The sequence below is a fragment of the Cyprinodon variegatus genome, unplaced genomic scaffold, assembly GCF_000732505.1.
Source record: "Cyprinodon variegatus isolate N-32 unplaced genomic scaffold, C_variegatus-1.0 Scaffold264, whole genome shotgun sequence".
In the NCBI taxonomy this organism is placed as follows: domain Eukaryota; kingdom Metazoa; phylum Chordata; class Actinopteri; order Cyprinodontiformes; family Cyprinodontidae; genus Cyprinodon; species Cyprinodon variegatus.
The window spans coordinates 935,109-959,678 of record NW_015150717.1 but is presented as its reverse complement, the minus strand read 5'-3'; the positions used below and the strand labels follow the sequence as shown (position 1 = coordinate 959,678).

The 24,570-nt window shown below is 36.0% G+C and overlaps 3 protein-coding genes across 3 annotated transcripts in view; 1 reads left to right on the top strand and 2 right to left on the bottom strand.

Moving 5' to 3' along the window:
• The window catches only part of LOC107089751 (potassium channel subfamily T member 2-like), a 45,169-nt gene extending 37,212 nt beyond the window's left edge, over positions 1-7,957 (bottom strand). Inside the window, exons 1-2 of the mRNA XM_015382701.1 lie at positions 7,573-7,957; positions 4,474-4,641 (exon numbers count right to left, since the gene is read on the bottom strand). Of these exons, the coding sequence (XP_015238187.1) occupies positions 4,474-4,641; positions 7,573-7,736 (332 nt within the window). The 5' untranslated portion in view covers positions 7,737-7,957. The remainder of the gene's footprint in view (positions 1-4,473; positions 4,642-7,572) is intronic.
• Positions 7,958-11,698: 3,741 nt separating this feature from the next.
• psmd5 (proteasome 26S subunit, non-ATPase 5) lies at positions 11,699-15,712 on the bottom strand. Its single transcript, XM_015382705.1, has 10 exons — positions 15,513-15,712; positions 14,394-14,538; positions 14,208-14,321; positions 13,973-14,101; positions 13,377-13,486; positions 13,114-13,256; positions 12,691-12,882; positions 12,444-12,553; positions 12,219-12,359; positions 11,699-12,131 (listed from the first exon to the last, which is right to left on the bottom strand). Exons 1-10 carry the CDS (start codon positions 15,683-15,685, stop codon positions 11,874-11,876), a joined length of 1,515 nt encoding a protein of 504 aa, XP_015238191.1. The 5' UTR covers positions 15,686-15,712; the 3' UTR covers positions 11,699-11,873.
• A 2,649-nt stretch (positions 15,713-18,361) lies between these two features.
• On the top strand, positions 18,362-19,900 carry LOC107089760 (putative UDP-GlcNAc:betaGal beta-1,3-N-acetylglucosaminyltransferase LOC100288842). Its single transcript, XM_015382710.1, has 2 exons — positions 18,362-18,506; positions 18,598-19,900. Exons 1-2 carry the CDS (start codon positions 18,501-18,503, stop codon positions 19,690-19,692), a joined length of 1,101 nt encoding a protein of 366 aa, XP_015238196.1. The 5' UTR covers positions 18,362-18,500; the 3' UTR covers positions 19,693-19,900.
• The last annotated feature ends 4,670 nt before the right edge of the window (positions 19,901-24,570 follow it).

The following is a 24,570-nucleotide window of genomic DNA, read 5'->3' as shown; positions in this document are numbered from 1 at the left end:
AAGATTAAGACCAGTAGTGGTTATAATAATGATAAGGGTTAGGATTTTTTTTTCTATTTGTTACCTTTTACTTATTATGTTAGAGCATGATGAGATATTACATCTGTATATAAAAAATGCAATTTAATAATGAATAACTTTTTTTTCATATGCTGTTTAACAGTTTAACTGGACAATTTAATGAAAGTGTTGCAGTATATAGTATGTTTGATGATGGGTTAGCTTTATTACTGGAGCAGTATTTGTGTTTGTGCAACTCTGACTGTTGGATGTAGATCTATAGGCCTCCCTATCTGATCTTCTGGGATTTTATATATGTTTTCCTTTATCCTTCTACTTTCTTGTTCTTGTATTAGAAGAAAAGGAGCAAAGTGTTAAGCTCCAGTGTTGGTGTTAATTTGGGGCTCTCCATGGTCTAATAATGTGTAAGGTTTTGTTAAGAAATGACACCTGCAGAACCTAAAGGAGATAAAATAATCAAAGCTTGCTCCCCTCTCCTTTCTGCTCCCACTTTTGGCACCATCTCTACTGAATGGGGAAAAACGTCTCAAGCGCTCATTTTCAGACAACCTCCTCCATGAGTCACAGCTTTTGAAAACACCGGAAGAGGCCGCTCCACTTGAACCTCCTCTCGCCCACGCCTGGTACATCCACTTAATGTAGCTTTTCAAGTTACATGTGGGCACTTTCTGCCACACTGTGACTTGTGCTGCAAAATATGTGACATTTTCAGTTTCTATATTTAGATCCCAAAAGGTATCCCCTTAGAAACAGGATAATGGGAGAACTTAAAGTGGGAAAAAGGGGAAACCTGCTGCAATTAAAGATGCTATTTTACTGTTCCACTTAGTATAAATGTACCGTATGCCTTTTTCTTTAGCATTCTTTCACCTTTAAGAAACAATATATGAATGCATAATGATCCATGTCAAAATGTGCCCAGTGACATTTGTTTACTGATGACAATATAACCTGACACAGTATTCGTCGTTAACATTATTGACTGGCAGGAAGAGAGGGGTTCTTTGTAAGAGCCAGGACATAAAATTGAGCTTGGAATGTGGACCCTTTTATCAAAAGAAAACAATTATTTGTGCAAGGACAGACAGGTTCAAGGCCAACTTCGACTAAAGGCTCCAGCAGAAGTAGTTTTCATTTAACCAATAAAGCTGTTTTGAAAAACATTGCTGGAAGCAATCTAGTCCATAGGCTTTCTGCTGAAACTGCATGCAAAACATGTCTAACCATTTGCATGCTCTCTGGAAATATGAGTTAAAAAAAAAGGCAAGGTTTTTAAGCTGCAAGACTTTGGCTTTACAAAAAAAACCCTTGACTGTATTCTCAGCAACATTTGATTTTCATAAAAGAAAAAGCTAAAAATCTTAAAATAAGGAAATTGCTCATTTGGTTGATTTTGCTTTTTGCCAAAAAAAGAAAAGGCGTTTTTTTTTTTTTAATGGATGAACATTGAAGCTTTGTAAAGTACGCTGATGTACCTTAACCCTTTTGGATTAAGAGGAGGGCAAAATTCACAGCCTTGTTTGATGCCTCTGCTGATTGGAAGATAGTTTGCTAATTGATTAATCTGTGGATTAATTTTTCGATTGACCTTAGGTGTGAGTATGTGCATGTGCATGGTTGTGTGTCTCTGTGTTGCCCTGCGACAGAATGGTGACCTGACAGGACTAAGCGGGAGACGATGGATGGACATTGGTTGTAATTTTTTTAATTCCTTAGTATACTTTTTGTTATTTTTATGCATTTATTCTACTTAAAGTGAATGCACAAGAGGTGTACTTTTAAGCTTCCCTAGTTCTGAAACTATTGATTTTGTGCACATTAAAGTTAGTCTAATATACATTTAATATTTGTATGATTGTTACAGATGTCAATGTGTTGTTTTATTCCAATGAGGATCAACAGCTTTGTTTTTAAACATCTAATCTGCTTAAAATTAATTTTAAATTTCACCTTAAACTCAATGGTGCCTAATGAAAAACCTTCATCTTACTGAGGGACATTGCTCAGAGGAAACTTTTTGTTCACTGATTAAGGTATGGAGTAACTCTATGACTTCAGAACATTGTTTTCTCTCTTTCTAGTTAATTGTATTTTATATCCCATAACTACTGAACTTTTATCAATTGATGGAATAGAAAAAAGTTTTGCAAAATGTTAATTTCCTCATGTGTATTTTGTGCAAAGGTAATCAATATTGATCTGCTCTGCTGCTTTGCCTGCAATGAGCTGTTTTCATAATAAAGATGTGGATAATCCCTGGCTCGGTTTGATATTTATCTTTCTAATTTAAATCAGTGTGGCACCAGAGAAATGTTTCAGCCTAATCTCCCTGGCCAACACAGAAACAGGATTCGCAATAGTCATCTAATACAATCATCTACATACAATCCCTAAAGCTTCTCTTAAATTCAATTATATTTTGCTTGAGTACAGCTCATTTACTAATGTGTTTTGTTGACCTAACTGTTGTGTGATGTTTATATTTTGCATTATGCATAAAGTGTTCATCGGTCTGCTGGACATGCTATATGTATGATATTGTTTGTTAACACAATAGAAATTTTTTACATTGAAATACACAAAAGACGCTTACCTTTCTGCAATTACTTGATTTACAGATTCACAGTACACAATGTTATCAGCTGTGGGGCAAAGAAGGGTGCTCATCTAGTGTGTTTCCTGATTCATGTTATTCAGATTGAGCCAAGACAAATGAGCTGAGCTGAACAAAATATAAACATTTGTACATTTTGCTCTAATAAAAAAGGAATCCAGACCAGAAAACCACACAAGGCTTAAATCCTCTTGTCTTTAATGGCATTTTTACAGTTCAGCCAAAGTTTACACCTGTCTCTGCTCATATCCATTTTATCTAATTAAAATGTTCCACATTTTCTGACCAGATCCTATCCTTGGTCCCCCAGAATAATTACCTTTCATAACCTTCCCATTTTGTTTGCAAGGCACTGAATACAAACCCAAATACTTGAGGAATATTTCTATTGTTATGTAAAACAGCTGTCTTGTTGGGACTCATGCTTCCTGTCAATCAGCACTGTGCAAGTGCTCATTAAGGTCTACAATCACTCTAACTGCCTATTACTTTGCATAATTTCACATTGCATGTAAGTGTTTTATAAATTCAAGTAAAAAAGGATGATTCCATGCTTTTTCCCTACACAATGAAAATATTTCGCAGTATTTCATCTGAAGAAAAAAAGATATTCCACTCTAATATAACATTTATAATAACAGAATTTTAAGGTGATATCACAAATTTAAAATCTGCTATAAGAGAAAATCTAATGGTATCATCTGAAAATGTTTATTTAAATATTATATAAAAACAAAATTGAATTTTATATTTTTGGAAGGATTGCAAAAGACCCTAATCAGATATCTTACAAAAAAAATGATGTAAAAGGAAAATATGTTTTTAAAAAAAGTTTAATTCATGTTAGAGAAATACTAGCAATTCTTCTAGCTTTAATTAGAAAAAAAAAAAAGCACCTTGTATCAAGTACATAAGTTTAGGTACGCTCTTAAATTTCAGCACCATGGACAGCACAGTAGATGGAACAAAAGAGTTAATTCAACCGTTTTACCCTCAAAAGCAAAAGCACCAAGAAAATAACATTTAAATAATGTGTTTGACTGTTTAAGGAATCAAAATGTAGAGCATTAAAAAGTAAAAATAAATGAGGAGTTAAACATTAGCATCATGAGCAACAAGTAAGCAGCACCCATAACTCAATTCAGGATTTTTTTTTATCCAGAGCAAAAGCACCAATAATATTCCGCTTTATAACATCTCTAATCCCATTTATGATTGTCAAGACTGTAAGAAGAAAACATTTCTGCCATTGAGCTTTATGTTTAAACCCAATTTCACCAGACTGGAGAACACCATTTGGATCAAGTTTGTTTTCATGCTTATCAAGGGCACTTGTTGACTGTTAGTGAAAAAGGGATAAAAAACACAAGAAACTGATAGTGTAAGAGAAAGCAAAGGTATCAAGTTTGAATCCTAATATACAGAAACTCAAGGGAACTGCAGCTACTTATGACTATCAGTTATTCTGTTGAATTGTTAACCTCAGTACTTATTTTACATTGCATCAAGAAGAATAATGCGTTTCTTGGGGCTTTTTTTTTTTTTTAGCTTTTAAAAGATTTTAGGTCAGTTTAACTCAGCTTATTACTTTAATTAAGATAGAAAAAACACTTTATTGTAATTTTGCACAAATAAACTTAAGACTTCTAACAATTTTTCACTTGTAAATCAATTAAAATATAGCTTTAACAATTGTTTTAGTTTCATTTGTAAGATTGTCAGAATGGTCAAAAGCGTGTCTACCATAAGACTTGACAGATCTTCATGACACTGCTGCAGCTCCGGCCTTACCTAAAGAGTGAGTAAAAGTTTTACCTCATGTCCTTGCTGTCACTTACCTGTCATCATTCTGGAAGTTTTGGTCCCCCAGCAGCAAATCTCTAAAGCGAAAACGGGGCGGCAGCGGAGGGACCTCGCTTTCCAGCTGCTCCATCTTCAGTGAGGAGATGTCTAGGATAACTCCACTGCTGCAGTTGCTATTAGTCTGAAGTGGTGCTGTGGAAGGGCTAAACGAGGGAGAGGAGATAAGTAAAGAGGCAGAAGGGAAATTAAGAAAGGGGAAGAAAAAAGGGCTCTGTATAAATGGAGAGGGATGGAACAAAAGGATGGATGATAAAAGAAGCACAGAAACAAGATAAAACACAGAAAGGGGGTGGAAAAGTGGAAAAATGGTTAGGTTTCACAAGAATGAACGCATTTACAAAGAATCAGAGTACAAAACAATCAACTCTAAATGCCTCTCCTAACATTTATGGACACAGATAGCAGGTGCCATAAAAGACTGCTGCTGCTTCTAAAAGCTTAATGTGGCGTTGTCTAAGGTAGAAATATGAACATGTTCTAGCTTTCATTACGCCTTAAGCCTTATTATATAAAACAACATTTTAGACAATTACAGCATCTCTGTTAATTAGCAAATGATTTTTAGGCAGTAATTCAGGTAGTTACTGAGAACCTTTACAGGGATAGATGTGGGTTCATGTTAGCGCTGTTAGAGATGTACCAATACCGTATTGGTATCAGGACTGATACCAGTCTCAAGTACCTATACTTATAAAAACAATCCAATACTCTAAACCGGTAACACTTTTATATTTGACAGTTTTAGGATTGTTTTTGATCATTCATGTATTTGCTTGTTAGCTCCCTGTTACTTTTCAAAAATATGTTTCACAAGCAGTTTATCTAATTAGGACAGCTCTTCTGTCAGGGTAGAAAGTAATCATCTTCGTTATGTACAAACAAAGATCTGGGAATTAAATGGGAGCATACAGACAGAGTGGATTATTCTTAACGTATAGCTCTTTCACTGTGCATTCAGGTTGTCCTTGATCTAAGAAGACTGTGTATTATCTTAATATGGCTAGAGCCAGTGATGTATCCTCAAGTACAAACTAATTATGTGAGATGTGATGATGTGGCAGGGTGGGACCCCGGAGATGTATAAAATGCTTCTTTAAACGGTTAATCTGGGCTGCTGCTGACTCTCTGATGAAGCAAACCAGATGGCCCATCGTATCCATTCAATCTCTCTGGTAAGATTACCATTGTGACATGTTTTCTAGTCATTTAATACAATAACCTTATAAAGTGTTCATTCCGAGTGATGTCTTCTAAAGAAAGAATTGGGGAGAGAAAGTTTAAGATGTGAATACAGAGCTTTCCTTTACAGCAAAGATCCCAGTGTCAAAACAGTGAAGTTTATTCAGACTTAGAGACCCTCCATATTGGAAGAAACCCCCCCTCTATTGCAACAAAGCTGTACTGGACCAAGGTAAAAGTCTGAGTTTGCATTTCAGAAAATCAGATCAAAACATTTATATTTGATAAATCTTTCTTTAGCACATTACGGTACTCTGTATCAACAAGTATTAGGATGTCAGTACTTGCACTCGTACTCGATTAGAAGAAATCTGTTATAGGGATACCACTAGTGCTGTTTTCCTAATGAAAGATGAACCTCTGCCTCATTCTAAGTATTTTGAAAATCATTAGAGGTTTTTCTTCAAGAATTGCACTCTATTTATCTTCATAAACCTTCCCATCAACTTAAGCAGCGTACCCCACAGCATGGTAATGCCACCTCCATGTTTCACAGAGTTTCAAATGGAATGGAAAGTAAATGCAAGGTACCTGCCTTGTTTTCCTTCATCCTGTTGACAAAACCAGGTGATTAGCTCCCAGTCTTTGTTGTGGAACTGGATATGCAAATGGTTGGAACTAATCCCTGTGCAGGGTTTTTATTTTCTGGACCTGGATAGCTCGATTTACTCCCCGAAAGATCCTCCTGACTTCTATTTAACAAAATCTTAGAAAGCTTCTCCAAATACACCCATAAATCCACTGCAAGAGTGTGATAAATATATGCTATGTTTCCCTAAATTAATGCTGACATTCAATGATGCAAAAAAATGGAGAAAAAAAACAAAATCACAAATAAATAGATCAACTTAAGGACAGATAAAGTGGCTGTATTGATTACTTTGCCTTTCCAAGCAAAAAATAGGGGCGTCTTTATTATACTCGCTGAATTGCCTGCAAGAGCAAAACATTGTAAAATTGTCATAATGACAGAAGTGCTGATGGTCTGCTGAAAAGATTGGTGCTGCTTTCAGTCTCCTAGAAACGCAGACTGCATCATTTGCAAAACAAACGGGATAAAGGGACCAAAGAGAGACGGGGAGAAACGCACACCTTCAAACTCACATCATTTCCCCATTGATGTGTGTTTGTGATAATTTTGCATTACAGTTTTCAGAGTTAAAAAAATAATAAAAATTAATACAAGGATTTTTTTTTTTATCTATTCAGGTAAACAAATCAAAAACAGCAAATGTAGCATTAATGTCACTCGAAACCTGCAGGACTTTATGGTATGCTTTAAAAGAAGGGCTCAGCTTGTATTTGCAGATATTGAACAATAATTGTTTATCCCACCAAACAATGTCTTTCTTATTTAATCAATCTAAATGTATCTATTTACAGAAAAATGTTACATAAAAAGAATATCAATAGACTAGAAAAACAATCTGATAAATAATATTCTCCAATTAAATCATAAAAAAAAAACCTGTTAGACAAATAACAGTTTCTGTTTCCAACAATTTTACCCATGTAGATATAGTGCATATAGACAGATTGGATGTTTTTAGTTTTAAAGCTCTTTTTTGCAGTGCTGTATTATGCCAATAACTGTTTAATTATTAGAGACAGTCGGCAGCTGAATAAATAACAGAGGAGACAGCTGAGGACAGGTGTGGGGATGGATGAACAAACATGGCCACAATGTAGTTTATTCATAAAAATAAATAATGCATCTGAAAACTATACAGTGAATTAATCAGAGTGGAACTTTTGGGAATATTTGTTAGATGAAAAAAGAAAGAAAGAAAGAAAATGGTTACATATGCAGCCGGAACTTGTTCTGTCTCTCTTACCGGGGTTTATGGGCGCTCACGGTCCCGTCGTCGTTCACAAATGACTGATTGACGTAGCACTCGCTGCACATCTTGGCCGGAGATCCGGCGCTTCTGTCCGGCTGGAGTGCTGCGGTGGTCGGCGTGGAGTCCTTCACGAAGTCGTCTTCCTGGGTTAATTGCATCGGAGGGCGATCTGCCAGGCAGAAGTGTACAGCCCAACAAAAAAAAAGAGCTATTATTAAATAAAAGTTATCCTCCCTTCCACTTTTGCGTCTCACCTATGCAGGTGCATATTGGAGGGAAGTATATTGGTTTTTCCACCTACGCTCATATAAAGTGACTAATGAGTTTCTTTTTTAGCAAAATATGATGAACGGTGGACTGATAAACGAGAGGCATGAGACGAGGCTGACAGCGTCACAGAAGGAGACGCAGAAGAGTCAGATCTGCTGCGGTGAACCTGACAGGATTCTCCGCTAGCGCGCACTGACTCCAGCTCAGGTGGAAACAAAACAGCGCCATCTGGTGGAGAGTCAGTGTATGGACACATTAAACATGAAATTAAAATACAATCCATTCCAAATAAATATTTGCATATTTTCTTGAGTAAAACATCCATTCATATTATAATTGAGAAGGAATAACTTTCATTTTATACTAAAATTGCAACCATAGTAATTAATGAATTTTGGAGTAACAGATCAGTGATGCTATTTTTATGACACCTCTTTATAAAATCTAGAGCTGTAGTTGCTTTGATATATCCAATTACTTAGTATAAATAAATTAGTATAGATATAGTGGGTATAAATGCAGCTGTTCATTGAAGGTCTCAGAGGCTTGTCAGAGCTGGAGATATAAAAATCATTACAGACCAGGAAACACAGCATACAGATTGTGGGTAATTTAAAGGGAAATATAACACAGTTTTTTTTATGAAAATATATTTTTTTCAATCTTTTGAAGTACTGTACAAACCGTTATCAAGTAATTGAAAACGTCAAGCACAACTTCAAACAAACATACGTTTCCATCTAAGCTAAGAGGTCATCATTAGATAATTAATTAAAGATGCATGAAAAATAAAAATTAGAGTCTGAAGGAGCGGCAGAAATCAATAGTTGAAGTCAGAAAATGAATTAACAGAAAAGCTATTAACTGTGCATGACACAATTCAAATAACAAAAAAACCCGAAGCCCTGTTTGTTTTTTGTATTTTCCCACAAGCCATGTAGCAGACACTGCAAAAAGACATGAAAGAGGGTGCTATGGTTAAATGAGATCTAAATTAGATTTTTTTTACGTAGAACACTTTTTCAAAACTAACAATACACATTATCCTGAAAACAATATCGGCATTTTGTAACATGGCAGTGGCAGCATGATGCTTAATCGATCATTTTATTAAGCATCGAAAAGCAAAGATTGGGGGTGATCAATACAGGAAGAAAAGACTTGAGACTCGAGGGTGCATGGAGTTTTATCCTAGAGCAGGACAACAACCCTAAACATTCATTGAGAGCTACATTAATCCAAGTCAAAGCGTATTTATGAGTTAGATGGCCCACGGCGAAATCCGGACCAAATCAAGCTGACAGTTTATGGCAAAACATGAACAGTGATGTTATAAACATTTATTATCAATCTGACTGAAGTTAAGATATCTTGCATAAAATAATTGAACATTCACCTTCTTAAAAGTAAAGAAAAGCTTTTAGGCATATTATATATAATATATATAATATTCTGATAGGTAGCTGTTTCGCCTGAATACAACTGTAGTTTTTTTTTTCTTTTATTGTATTACTTTTCCAAAAAGAAACATCTTTATCATTTTCCTTCCACTTATGACTTATCCAGTACTCTGTGTTGGTCTATCACATGAATCATGATTAAAAATATAATATAATGGTTCCAGAAAAAAATAAATACATTTTCTAGGTACTACAGTATGAGATGCAAAAAGTGACCAGCTCTGCAAAAATAAACTATATATATATATATATATACAGAGAGAAAGATTTTAAGTTAAGTAACAAGAGCTGAATAAATCTAGATATTAGAGATACCCGATCCTGTTGTCACACCAATCTGATTGACACAACCTAATTGATGATGGAAGGCTGATTCACCATAATAACAAAATTTCACATATCCTCCTACTTTCTGTTTTGTGTCAATCTAAGATCCTTCAACCTTTAGAAAAAGGGGAAGTAGGATAAGTACAGCCCGGTCTATAAGACATAACTAACTCTAAAATAAAAACAAGCATTTCAGCATTAATGCTTTTAGATAACAGAATTACAGTAATTATAAAGAGGGTATTCTGACCTCAGTAAGCTAATACAAATAATAGCTTCTTCATACAGCAAATGCCTCCTGCACTGGGTTTGTTTTTCTTTTTCTCCCTGATCTGTTATTTATTCCATGGGTAAAATTCATTGAAGTGAATGCTAGAAATCAAGTAAAGCGAATGATGGGATATTTTTTCTGACGATCTGATGACACACGGAGGAGAAGACGTGGGTGAACGGATGATTCACAGGCGACAGGTGAGGTTATTTGTGAGTTTCCAGCTTATTATGAATGCTTGAGGTTAAATCAGAGCTAAGAGGAGAGAAGAGTTGTTTTTACTGCTGTGGGGTAGAAGGATATACCAGGTCTGTTATGCTCCAACTGCAGATATGCTTTAAAGGCATTTTACACCTAGTGTCTCTGAGTGGAATGCATTACATTTAGTACTCAAATAATAAATTAAAGTAGATATGGTTTTAATACATTTAATATAACTTCTCAAATGTCCTGCCATTTATTAATTAACATACACAGTTTAAGATTTTTCTCAGTCCAATTAAAAAATACTTCATCTTAAAGGGGAAATAGATTAAAGCAGGTATCCGAGTGGATGACACACCTAATTTGCCACTTATGAGTTCATGAAATATTTAATAAAAGGGGTATACTATACTAATCTTAAGACTGCAGTCAGATAAAGTAGGACTTAGTGCTAAATACCAAAAAAGCACCTGTAATATTTGTTTTAATAGAGCATCTTTTGTGTGATTTGTCTTCCTGCACCTCAGCATTGTTGTATTTTTGCCATAAATATGATTTGCAAATGGTTTTAAATCATTTCAGCTGCACATGTTTATTTGTACTGAAAGAAACCTGATTGATCACATGAAGGTCATAAAAAGATTTCATTGCAGCATCACTGTCTTAATTACTCAATACTCACGATACATTAAAGATATAACAGACAGCATTTTTTGTGGCAGATCATACGGTAACTTCAGCACAATTAAACCAATTAACTTTGAAGACCAAAAATCTTCTACTGACCACTAATTATCTTTAAAGTTTGGATAATTATTATTTTTCAATAATAGCACACCATTAACACCGATTCAGAACTTTTTATTCAGCACATATGCATAAAAGAATGAAAATTTCCTTTGTGTTTTCTTTTTATCGCTGTGGGAAATCTTTGATTTTTAAAGCGCCAATAAAACAGCACAAACATTTATTACGTGAAAATCGCATATTGCGTACCAAATGACCATCAAACAGCTTTTTAATAATTGCTGATATTACATAGAATATTTTCTTAAGTAACTGACTTAACAATTGGCAAAAATTTGATCTTTTAATTTAAAGGCTTAATAGACCGTGATCGTAATAGTGGGTGACGACATTTGCTAATTAATGCATAGGCATAGAAGTTAAAAATACAAGAAACTGTAACTTTGATTTTTGTCTGCATTGTATAAGGACTCAAATTTTCATTTAAAGGAAAATATAAATTATTTTAATTTAATTTTGTTATGTTGAATCTCCAAATTAATGTTTATTTCTGGTAAATTCCTCCAGAAAGGGATACACATAAAGAAATACAAGAAGCATTTGTAAACACATTTATTAAAAAAAAAGGAAAAAAAAAAGATAATTGACAAAGAACTGTACATTTTGGAGAACAGTGCTGCTAGTAGGTTGACAATGTAGAGTGGGTAAAAAACTACATATGGATGGAAAACTAGGAATATCTAACATCTTATAAGTTTGCTTAACTATCTAGTAAGAAAAATTAAAACTAGGAATTACTTCGGTACTATATTTTTTTTGGCCAAGTGTCTCTTCTATTACATTCTCAATTTTATAATGTTATCCAAGTATTTTTGCTCCAGATTGATGTGCCTTTATAGCCTTTAATGTTGTTCTTTAAAACAAAGCAGTAACCAACTGATTTGAGGTGACGTTAATCTCAACAGGACTGTACCAAATATTTAAGGAAAGCTCCTTCAGCCCATAGTGTGTGCTGATTATTCAGCTCCTTCTGTGCCGACTGAGGCCACAGCTGAAACGTAGTAGGGTCCTTCTTTTAGATACGTCTTCAGACGGATGTAGTTTTGACTGCCCAACATTTCTGATGCGGTAGATGAGCCGACAAGAGATCCCACCAGTTCAAATTTGGCATCTTTGGCCTCCTTTGTTTGGCCAGTAGAGCGGTTCAATATGAACTCCATGAAACCAGGAGTGCTTATCATCATCTTCTGACCCCATGGCTGGCAGGCAATGGCCTAAAGAAATACACACATATACAAACATTCTATCAATGCAAAAAGTTAGTTTTTTTAGGCCATGATTGTGATAGTGTTGTTAATTACAGTGAAGATCCTCAAAGCCCCGCAGTGCAGCTCTGGAAAAGGCTGAGTACTGATGTTGTGGATCATATCCATTGGATGGTTAGACAGAAGTTGGAACCAGGACTCTGTCAGGGACAAAAGGTCGTCTGTTTGATGCTCTGGCTGCAAAAGGGGAAAAGCTTCAAGCTGAGTTTATGTATTCAACAGTAACACACTAATATATGCACAGTTTGTTTACATCAATACCTGAAGGGTGAGTAGCTGGGATATGGCATCCAGGCTTCGAACTCTCAGCTCCGTAGCTCCAGAACCAGCAAGCTGGCTTATTCTTGAAAACACAGCCTTGAAGTTTTCTCCTATTCAGAGAAAATCTATTATTCTGGATGATAATGATTTTTTTTAATACAAAATATGCAACATATGCACTAAATGACTAAGGTGTGACCCAAAATAACCCCTGAAACATAACTGTAAAGACAGAAATCACACCTACCTGTCTTCTGCAGAACCTGCTTCCCCTCGACTGTAGAACCAAGTAATCCCAAAGTATCCAAGGCAACCCCAATCATGACTGGATCTGGATCCAGGGCCATGTCAAACACCTTGCTTAGGAAGACTGGGTAGGATTCACAAACCTGCTGGGGGCTGTCCATGATGGCCAGGTTCCCAAAGAACTTCACCAAACCTAAACCAGAGATGCACACAGATTAATGGCCAAGATGAACTTTGATTATCATTTCCTGAAAAGTGAAGTTTTAAAAAACACTTGTTGAGTTCTCTCAACTTCTTTTCTCTTCAGATTAGAACCCAAACATAAAAGTGGATCAACAAAATACATACCTATTATATATTTATGTATCTTAATCATGAACTCAGTGTTATATCTAATTTTAAACTAGCTTGTAAATCTACTCACCAGGAAGATAGAGGGAGGAAAACGGGTCTGTCTCGGCTCCTCTGATCATGTTGGAGATCTTACCCATAATGCCTTGCTGAGCCAAATACTGTCGGCCATGCTGACTTTGGGCAAGATTGGTCACCATCTCAACCGACGTGGCCCTGGTTGGAAAGAAATTATCAAAACAATTAAAAGCACTATCTGAAAGAATAGGAGCCCTTTCAGAGAAAAACAAGACATGAAGTATACGAGTTGTGACACAGACACAAAACTATTGCTACCTGATTAAGACATCATCACCCGTCAGCTCGCTGAGCAGCTGGGAAATGAGCCCACTGTTGGCACAGTAACCAAGAGAAATGGGAGAAAAAGATGAGATTTCAACCACCAGCTGCAAGCAGAAAGAAAAACAAGAGCAGCTTCTGATCATATGAGCTTTTTTCTTTTGGAAAATATGATTAAACCAAATGAGAACATTAATTTGGTTTCATCTAGATTATATTATTTGATAAGCTTAGTACTTCTACAGCGGGTGAAATAAGTATTAAACACCTCCATTTTTCTTAGTAAATATAATTCCATTTCACTTTATTACACATAACCTAATTTCTGGACATCTTTGGTTTAAATTCTTTGTATTGGTGGATTGCATGGATTGTAACTGAAATCTGATGAAAATGTCATATCAATAGTAGCCCTAGAAATATATTTACTGAGAAAAATGTTGGCATGTTGAATACTTATTTCACCAGATATATGAAAACAAACTAGAATAGAATAATCACTTTATGAAACAGATGTAATCAAAATTAGTTTAAAAAAAAACATTGGGCATGTATTATTTTACAGTCATAACTTTCAAGGAAAATAAAATTACCTCATATATTCTGTATCGGATGATGTCACTTTTGGCCATCACTTCCTTCATGACGTCAAGAAGATCACTCTGAAATAACTTGTCCAATCCAGGCTTAGAGTGACTTATTTTAGAAAGGGATTGAATAGCCTAAAACAACACAAGAGAGAGAAAAATACCCAAAACAGAACGTCTTATACACCAAAAAGGCTGAATAGAAACTGAATAAAACAATTTCAGCATTTAAAGTTTTCACCTGTTTTGCCACAGCAATCCTCTCTTCTCCAATGCAAAGAATCACCGCTCTTAAGATGTTGTGGTTGTTGAGAATTTCTGTGACAGCCTCTGGGTGCTCCACCACCCTGCCAATCTGACAGAAAAACAAAGTGTAATAAATGTTTTACTGGTTGCTATCCGCTGTGCATGTTTACAAACCGCTCACCTGTGTCAAGGCCAATATCTGGACATTGTCATTAGGATGGCTTAGACCCTCTAGTAGCTTTTCTCTGTAATTCTGGACCAAGTGCAAGGGGCTGAGGGCTAGTAGGATCCGTTCAAGAATGTCCACACACAGATCAACCTGTGCCCTACAAGCAAAGGACACATTAATACCTCCAAACCCTGTAAACCAGGGGAATGAATCATGTACAATCCAAAGAGTAATGTTTTCCTAAGCCAAGCAAAATGAAACAATTGACTCAAATGTTACCTAAAGCTGTACCTTAATGGAGAAGATGTTAGATGTTAGACCTGATGCTAAGAAATTGGAGCAAAAAGGTTCATTTTTCTGTTTGGTCAAATGATCTACTGGGAAACTTAACAGTTACCTCACTTTCATCAGTTGATAAGGTCCTGGATATATTGGCAAAAACCTTTCTTCAACTATGGCAAAACCCCATTTCAATTGGATTCGGATTAATTAAAGCAATAAATCAGTTTCTAAAATGATACAACCTCAACCCTATAGATAATTTGTGGCTAATCCATAAAGCCAACTAGGGAACAACTAAAAAACTTTACAATTTTTAAATTAAAATCATGAAGAGTGTCAAATATCCTGGTGGAATGCTGCCAGAGGTGTATTAATGTTTTCAAAAAGTCGGAAACGAAATAACCAGACGCACACATTTCCCTCCATCAAGCTATTAAAAAAAAAAACTGTGATATAATTCCAGCTTTGTTCTTTCAGTTACACAACGTAAGGCATATCAAAAATATATATTTGTTAGAACAGCAATTAAACTGATTTAAAAAGACTTAAAATATGGATATTTATACAAAAAAAAAAAAACGAGAAACGAATGGGGGTACTGATGAAAAAAAGCATAAAGTCTTGGCTGAATCTTACAAAGGACAAAATAAAAATCATGTAGCATTATAGCTAAATTAGCATGCTAACAGCATGCTAACTTAGCTTTTTTAGCTCGCTTATGTTTTCTGTTGTTATGTTTAAGGCTATGCTAACACATGCTACATCATTGCTGAGGAGTACCACTCTCACTGACTCAGCATTTAACAGGGAATCCTGCGAACAGTGTAAACAAGCTTCGCTCACACCAACCTTTCATTGGAGCTTAGCAGAGAGAAAATCACATCGAAACGCTGTCCGCTCACGAATTCTCTGAGGGCGCTGAGTGGAATGGAAAACAAAGCAGTTTTTAAGCTCTCAAGCTCTTCAATTGGGTCTTCAACTCCTGATATTTCTTCCAGCAAACTTTGAATGGTGGCAGCCATGTCTGTTTGGTTTAGGAACTCCCCGGCGGTTACTTCCGCTTCTTCTTCATGTTACCTTAACCCCTTCACAACCAGGGAGCGCGTTACCGCCATCTACTGGTTTGAGTGGGAACACCCAGGTGCTTGATGCCCCTCTTTTTCTAGCCTGTTTAAAATAATAGTATAATCTCTAATCCCAACAAAATGTATGTTTTATGAATCTTTAAAGTAAATAAATAGAGCATCTCAAAAACACAGCTACACCAAACAAAGTTACAAAAAATGTTTAATTCCAGTTGCCATGAATCTTGAAACCATTTCATTAAAATCATATTAGCTAAAATGTTACAAGAACCTTTATGCAATCTCTTTATGCTTGTTACTCACCTTATTTCAAACATAAATACCAGTGACACACGGAAAATGTACACATACATTGTGTGTAGGACTCTGTATCCTGTTGAGGGTCAGTCCATACTATCAAAGACAGTGATGGTTATTGATTGATTGACTTTATGGATCTCACAGTGGAGAGATTTACTTGTTACATCGGCTCAAATAGTCAAAAAGAAGAAGGTGCCAAAGGAAGAAAAGGTACATGGAGTATATACAGTGTGCACAGTGCGTTCACATAAATATATGTGTATATATAACACACAAAATTGACAGCTGAAGTTTATTTTTTTTCCTTTTTTATTTTTAGCAGGATTATTATACAGGGTTATTGCACAGGGAATTTACATGGGTATTTATATAGATGGGTATTAATCTATATGGCTAGTGCACTGGGTATCATTAAGTATACCCGAGCAAATTTTATTTGCATTATTTTATCACATGTACTAAATCCCTGAATTCTTAGAAGCACCAGCTAGTATTCCTGCTCCATCAGCTGTCTCTCTCTCTACTCAGCCTTTTATTCTTTACTTAAACGTCTGCAGTATATCCTACCTGTCTAGCCTTTAGAGTGAGGTCCATTTTTTTCAATTTCACCATCAGATTGAGGACCAGTTGTTCCAAAGTGAGGACAAGTTGTTGGTCCTTACATGCTATTTTGCCAATGGTTAGGTTTAGGGCAAAGGTGTCGATTGAGTTTGGGTAAGGTATGCATTGGTAATGGATAGGTTGAGGGTTAGTTTTAGGGTAAGGGTATAGAAAGGGTTGAAAATGACTGAAAATCAATGGAAGTCAATGGGAGTCTACACATGGTACTCACTACATACAGTAGAACAAGCATGTGTGTGTGTGTTTTTTTTCTTTTTTTTCCTCTTTTCTGAAACCTGGGCATGGGAATTGATTTACCGTATATGTTGTCTTTACTGAATAAGTATGGATGCACTGCTCTAAATGAGAATGATTCCACATGGAGTAAAGTTACATGCTCATAAATCTAACCACACAGTCTGATGCTGTCCTCACCAGGATTTGATCAAAATGTTCCACTCTGGCCTCATCTATACAGTGCTTTTTTAGTAAGTATATTTTTCCCTTGTTCTTTTTTTTTTATTATTCCTTTATTTAACCAGGAAAAGTCCCATTGAGATTAACAATCTCTTTTTCAAGGGAGTCCTGGCCAAGACAGCGGCAAAAGATTACATTACAAATTACATTACAGTTTACAATTACATCTATCTATAATTAGAAATTCATAAAACAGTTACAAACCATAGATATAATTTCCAAACCTTTGAGCAATCGTTTAAAATGTCCGATTGGAATTAAATCCTTCAACTTCCAGTCTTTCTGAAGATTGTTCCATGCTGTGGGGGCAGCTAGTACTGAAAAGCTGTCTTTCCAGCTTCAGTGCGGACACTAGGTACAGACAGAAGCAAAGACTCTTGAGAACGTAGAGAATACAGTCCAGCCACTCTTGGTTGAATGTACTCACAGAGGTATGAGGGGAGCAGACGCAGAATACCCTTATAAATCATCATACCAGTGAGTGAGTCTATGAGTCTCTAATGCTGGCCTGGCCAGCATTGTTGTTTTTCATTGTTAAGACAGACCTACTAAACCAAGCTGTTTGTTTCTACAGTTGCTTTGTAAACAATTGGACTGTGGGCTGCTTGTTTGATGATGGTACATGGTAAATGGTAAGAGGTGAGTAAGAGGACTTCAGAGTAAGACAACTCTAAAGAGCTTCATACTACATTCATTCATTCAAACAATTATGGTGGTAAGACACATCATAGCCACAGCTGTGCTGGGATGAACTGACCAAAATGAGCCTGCAATTCAATCACCACCAGCCGGCCCTGTGACTACCAGCAGCAGGAAAAGTAAGAGAAATGTTTTGCCCAAGGACACAAAGACAGAAATCCAATGTGTGATCCAACATATTCCCACTATTGATCTCATTACCCATCCTGTCATTTAAGGCAGATGACCATATCCTGGTATGGTTGAACTTGTGCCATAATCTTTTCTATATCAATAATTTTGTTGTATTTTCAAAGAATGTAGTCAAATGCACCGAAATCAAATTTATAAGTTAAGAAACAATATTTTAATTTGTTTTAGCAAAGGTCATCATTTCTAAAGATTTTTATTGAAGTGTTTTTAAGATTAATGTTTTTGTGATTAATGGTGAATATCATTGACTTTAATCAGCTTATTTTTCTACGTGTGCTTGAATAGGTATGCATAATGCAGGATGCACTCCTCGAAATCAAGCCCTGAGTTGAGAACAGGGTGCACAGTTACACACTCCTAGGGTTTCATGTAAGTAGAGAGTCATTGTGTCATCTGTTTTTGTTGTAGAGCCATTCTGTTGCGGTAGGTTCAATCATCACTTGCTGCTAATAAACAGATAAGCAAGACTTTTGCTGCTGCTGTCATGAAGGTACAGAATACAATTTTTTTCATGTCATAAATTCTGATTAAAGTTTCCTTTACTGTATTTAGAGTAATCCATCTTTTTCTTGACACCGCAGTGCTGTTTCTGTAAGCTGCGTACCCATCAGTGGTGCTTCCTCCTGTTCAACATCTTGCTGTTCCATGCACTGCTATTCGGGGCAGATTTTGTTGAGGAATACATCCTTCAGCCTACCCCTGTGGTTTACACTGATGTTATGGTTGCTGACGTGAGGGAGAAAGCAAGGAAACTGGACTTGAGCACCATAACAGAGAATGTGTCCCAAGCTTATCCAATTTCTAATTCAGAAACCTGCAAAAACTCCGACCTATTCCTCCTCGCTCTGGTCTTCAGCTCTCCTGCTAATATCACCCAAAGAGATGCAGTGAGGCGAACTTGGGCAAACAGAACACAAATTCAAGGTTTTCCTGTTAAGATACTCTTCTTCACAGTATCGACTCAGTCTTTTACCACACAACAGGATCTCTTGAGAGAGTCTGAGCTTCATAGCGATTTGATCCAAAGCCATGCTGTAGATGAGTCATCCCTCTATGGAGCGAAGGATAAAACATTGCTGGCTCTTCACTGGGTTATCAGATTCTGTTCTCTTGCACGTTTAGTTCTGTTCACTGAAGACTCCGTGTTCATTAACCTACCTGCCATTGGAAGATACCTGCTGGGCCTTCACAGACATCCAGAGGACCTGTATCTAGGCAGAGTAATCCAGAAGGAGTTCCCTGACAGGGACCCCAACAGTCCACGTTACCTTCCCCGCACTCTCTACCCAGACAAATATCTACCAGAATACTGTGAAGGAACTGCTTACGTACTGTCGCAAGATGTGATCCGTAAAATCTACGTTGCATCCTCATCAGTCTTTGCAGCCCTCCCGGTTGACGTTTTTGTAGGTCTCTGTGCAAAGAAAGCTGGTGTCACGCCAACCCACAGTTCCCGGTTCTCAGGAGACAGACATATCCACTACAATGCCTGCTGCTACAGACACCTGTTCAGTTCTGCAGGGATGGGGAGCCAGGAGTTAGAAAGGCTGTGGGAAGACCTCGAACAGAAAGGTGGAAGATGTTCGTTGCTAAAGATCTACTATGGCCTTGTGACCTGCAAAGTTCGCACATATCTGGATACATTTTTATTAGACAACTCAAAGAAGGAAACTTAATTGTGTTAACCGGTTAAATCTTTTTTTTTTTTACTGTTACTATTAGTTTTTGTAGAAATCCTAAGTATTACAACAAACATCAAAATAAGCTTGACTGTAGCCTTGACATCTAAAACAACTGTTATCTGAATAATAGATTTCCTTGAACAAAATAGAAGGAATCTAGTTATTAAGCATCTTCAGACAATCTAAAACTTGATGGTGCTGTTTGTGCTACATTTGATTTCTCAAATTAAATTACTTCTACCAAAATAAAGAAAATACTCTGCTTATAGAAACTCTGGTTTTATTTCTCTTGCAAGCTGCTTAATGATAGAGTAAAGCATAGTAACCATAAATAAATAAAAACTTCCATAACTTTGGCAGTGATATATATATATATTTTTATAACTTCTTGAGGTACTTTTCTGTAAAAATGTTTGTATTACCCATCTGTAACCTGCAGGTATTGTTCTCTGGAGACTTTTTGTAATAGGTCAAGTGACAAATGACAAAGAGCAGATAAAAATATTTCTGCAAACTGGACTCAGGTCTGAAGTTTGATAAGGTTATTCTAACACATAAATACAATTTCATCTAAACCGCTGTATGGTACCAAGTGGAAGATCCTTTCCAATCTAAAGTTCTTTGCTAGGTCTAACTGGATTTCCTCCAGGACTCTGATTAGTTCCATTCATCTTCTCATTGTAGCTGCCAACACTATGGTAGAGACGTTGTGTTCAGGGTGATTTTGCTCCTAAGATTTTTAATCTTGGTTAAAATGTTCAGATTTGATTAGATTTAGTTTGGAAGCTCAACCTCTTAGACATGTTTGTAAGAAGTCAGGGCTTCTAGTTCTCCGCTTTGAAAGGTCTGATTTAAAAAATTAATATTAACAGATTTGTTTTCCTAAGCGTAGAGCTACAAATCTCTGAATCTCTTTCAGATTCTCCAGAATACCACATACTTCATGGCTGCTGCACTCTCTCCTTGACTGTCAATTTAGATGATTGTCTTGGTCAGTGTAACCTTTGATCAAGCTTCTTTTGTATTTTAATGTAAGATTGAACATTGTTTTATATTATGCTAAGAGCTTTGGATAGTGTTCTTAAATTTGAGATCATTTAATACTTCTTACTATCCAGTTGAATAGCTGCAGGAAAGCCTCCCTACAGCACGAAACTGCCATCAACACATCCTCAAACAGCTCTGATTTCTTCACTGAACAGCTGTATCTATAACGGGATTAAATTCCCCACAGACAAACTTTCTTTACAACTTATAAAGTTATTTGCCTATATTGGAGTTAATTTAGCATATTTAGTATAGAGGAGACAAGATAAATATTCATGGAACAATTTTCAAAGAAAATAATATTTTTTATTCCACTTTACTTTTAATTATGTGCAACTATGTTTTTCCAGTTATATTGTTTTAAATGTGAGAGAGCTCAAGGGGTGTAATTACTTAATCAATTTTGATAACTTTCCTTTAACTCTGCCACAGAGGAGTTTTTGTGGACACCTGGTGGTAGGTTTGAGTCATAGCAACAATAATACTAGAGCATTTCAGTATAATATCCTCTATTTAAGGGAAAAAATGACATACATTTTTTTAACATTTTGATTGGAATGTTTATTTGATCTGAAGGTCCGACAGTTTAGACATTTCAGTCGAAATTCACCTGCTTTCCTGTCTTTCTTTTTTAAAAGCAGACTGAATAACACCATCAGGCAGTATGTGTCAGTAAAACATGCAAATTAAGAACAAATTTATGTGCTGTAAATGTTGTTTTGAAACCTCTTTCTAAATTCCACCAGGGGAAAGTTTGGCTCCTGTCCTGGTACCTTGAAAGGCCCAAACAAAATGTTTGGCTGTCCTACAACCTTCTCTTTGCCAGCGGTTCACACTGCAACACTCCATTCACTTTGGCACGGTTCCACTGTGTCTGCTACGCTTTCTGTATCCTGGCCAAAAAGCTTCAAAGAATAACGCCTCAGCATGTCAAAAGCAGCTCTGGCAGATGATTAGTCATGTCAACAGTTGGACTAAGATGCCATCAGTGTAAAATTGAATTGCTCTACAAGAAATTCACATCAGCAGGTTTAATCCATTATCGCAGTCCTTGTTACTTTTTCTATATATTACATAAAAAATGAAATTCATTTTAAACAGTTTTTTGTATAAAATCACATTCATGAGTCAAATACGAGGTATAATTTTGTCTCATTTAGGAATTGATGAGGCACATTATTTCAAAGCATAAGTTTAGCATTTTGTTCACCTCTGTCAGCTGCTATGCTGCCATGGGGGAAGGAAATAAACTCTGCTTTAATACAGAAATCCTTTTGTAATTACTAACTTTACTGAGAAATAGACACTAGCACAACAATAGCCTTACTGACAAAACTGTTAGGCATTAAAACTACGACAATTATATAAGCAGAAGGATAAAGTGAGACAGATCACAACTGTTGCTAGGACTGAAGAGAGGTAATTTTGCTAAATTCACTGGATATTAAACACAAAAGGGAAACACAGGGAAACAGAAACAGAGTATATGGCAAAACACATAAACTGCAAGGACTGCGAGAACAACAAGACACTCAGAAGCAGGTGTATGAGGAAAACACAAAGTAAATCTAATTGTATCACAACTAATGAACTAAACAAGCACTCAATATTTAGAGACACAAAATAAATAAAAACTGAAAGTTAAAAAACCTCATGTGCTGTTTAGTATGGAGAAGAATATTTGACAGTGGGATACTGTTTATTTTTTCTAAAAGCTATAATCACCTTTTACTCGATCACCTTAGGGGCTGAAACAATTCATCGGATTGATTGTGATTTATCGCAACTAATTTAGTTATCTATTGATCATTAACTGGAGTATAGAGACTCTAAAACAGGCCTTTAGCTAACAAAGCGACCCACCTTGAATAGTGATTACCAAACTTGTAAAAAAGTAAATTCTGCAATAAAATAAAAAAAAACTTTGATCTGTCAATATGCTCTATCCAGAACTCCTCAAGTGGAAATGTTTTAGCTTCACCTCGTGTAGTTTCATAAGAAAATCTTCCTTAAGGAACCTTTGGCTATCCGATTATTTATTGATAAATCAAAAAAATAATCAACAGATTAATCGATTAGCAAAATAATGTTTATTTTTTTAGCCCTAATTGCCGTACTGATTTTGAAACACCTAGATATCACTGGAGTCCAATAGAACACTAACAGTCATTTGCTGTTCTCTGCTCCAACATCGTAAAATAAAAGTCCTTTTACTGGTTAGAAGGGAGCTAAAAACATATTGACCACTGGAGTTCCAATAGGAGGGGCACTGTGTCCTTTTGTTTTCTGTACACAATAAAAAAAAAAATGTGAATCCTTATGATGCTCATAGACTGAGTTATTCTTGTGTTTAAAACAATGGCAAAACACGAGACGGTTGTCTTTTCATCAAAGTCAGCATGACAGACTACTAGCTCAGGACATTGTTGAGGTTTGGTCGAATTTTTCCAAGAGAAAGTGGAAACAGGGATAGAAGGAATGGGAAAAAAAAAATACTAACCACCCCCACAAACCATATGCAAACCGGATTGTAGACATGAACACACAGTTCCACACATGCCTTCATAAGACAGCCTGTAGAGATTGTTAATGTGAGGTTGAAGGGAATGGCACACTGCATGTGGGTGGTGCACTCTAATGAATAGCTCTCCTCAGTGAGTAGGATCTATGAAGGGAGGGTCTCATCAAACCAGAAAAGACTGTTTTATTTTGAATGTTTACACTGGAAAAAAAAAAAAAGTAGTCTTAGACTCCATAGACCTGGCCGATGACTTTAGGAGATGGTCACAGGGTATTAATGCCAGAGTTGATGAAAGAAATAATTGTCATCTTCGTGCATGTGTGCCATTCAAAGAACATACAGTGTGTGCTTTATATTGTGAGTACAAACCTGATTGTGAGCTGTATGTTAAGAGTTAAGGGTCAGTGTTCGTGTGGCCCTCAAGCCCACAACCGTTTATGCAGAAGCTGTAACCTCAAGGATAAACCCTCTTTTTGACGACATTTGTGGTTTCTGGTGCTTTCCCTTTTTACAAACTCCATAATCCATGCTTTGAGGTTTTGGTAACTTTCCCATGCCAGACGTTGGTGCCTTTCTGTACAGCTGCTTTTGACTTCTTCAGTTTTAATTATGGATTCTATAGGTTTTGACTTACTTTTTTCTCAAAAACCACTCCATCTGGAGAAAATTACTCACATTAATCATAAAAAGACTATATATTTCTGTGTGTAACAGAGCAACAAGTGAATGCGAACACAGCTGGAAATCTTTGCATTATAGAATTATGCTGTTTTATTTTCCTTTCCAAACTATCTTGCTTCTTAATCTGGACCACTTAAAAAATTATGCATCTCATGTATCAGTATTCAGCATAGCTGTTTTTTCTTTTTATTAATTTTTAAAAAACAACATTCTGAGGTTAAAAGAAGCCAAATTCACACCTGATCTTAAGTGTTCCCATTAAAGTTACAACCCCATAAATGGTTTCAATGACATTCTTCAGAGAAGAGTCTATCTGTTGCTCTTTGATATGGTGTCCCATACATTGGACTCGCAACCCCCTCAAAATACACTATATTCATTTATAGATATAAATTATATTAAGAAATAACATTTTATCATTTCATTGATCATTTTAAATTTATTTTTAATATTATGGGATGATTAATTGTGAATTTTACAATATGGTATATTAAAATTAAGTATTAAATAGGTGTCACGTTCTATTTACATTGCAGTGTCCGTATAAAACTCCCTGCTGTGATGCTTCTCATCTGAAATAACGGAGACGCTCCCCTTCAGAGAGCTGGGTTGCTCTGGGGAAG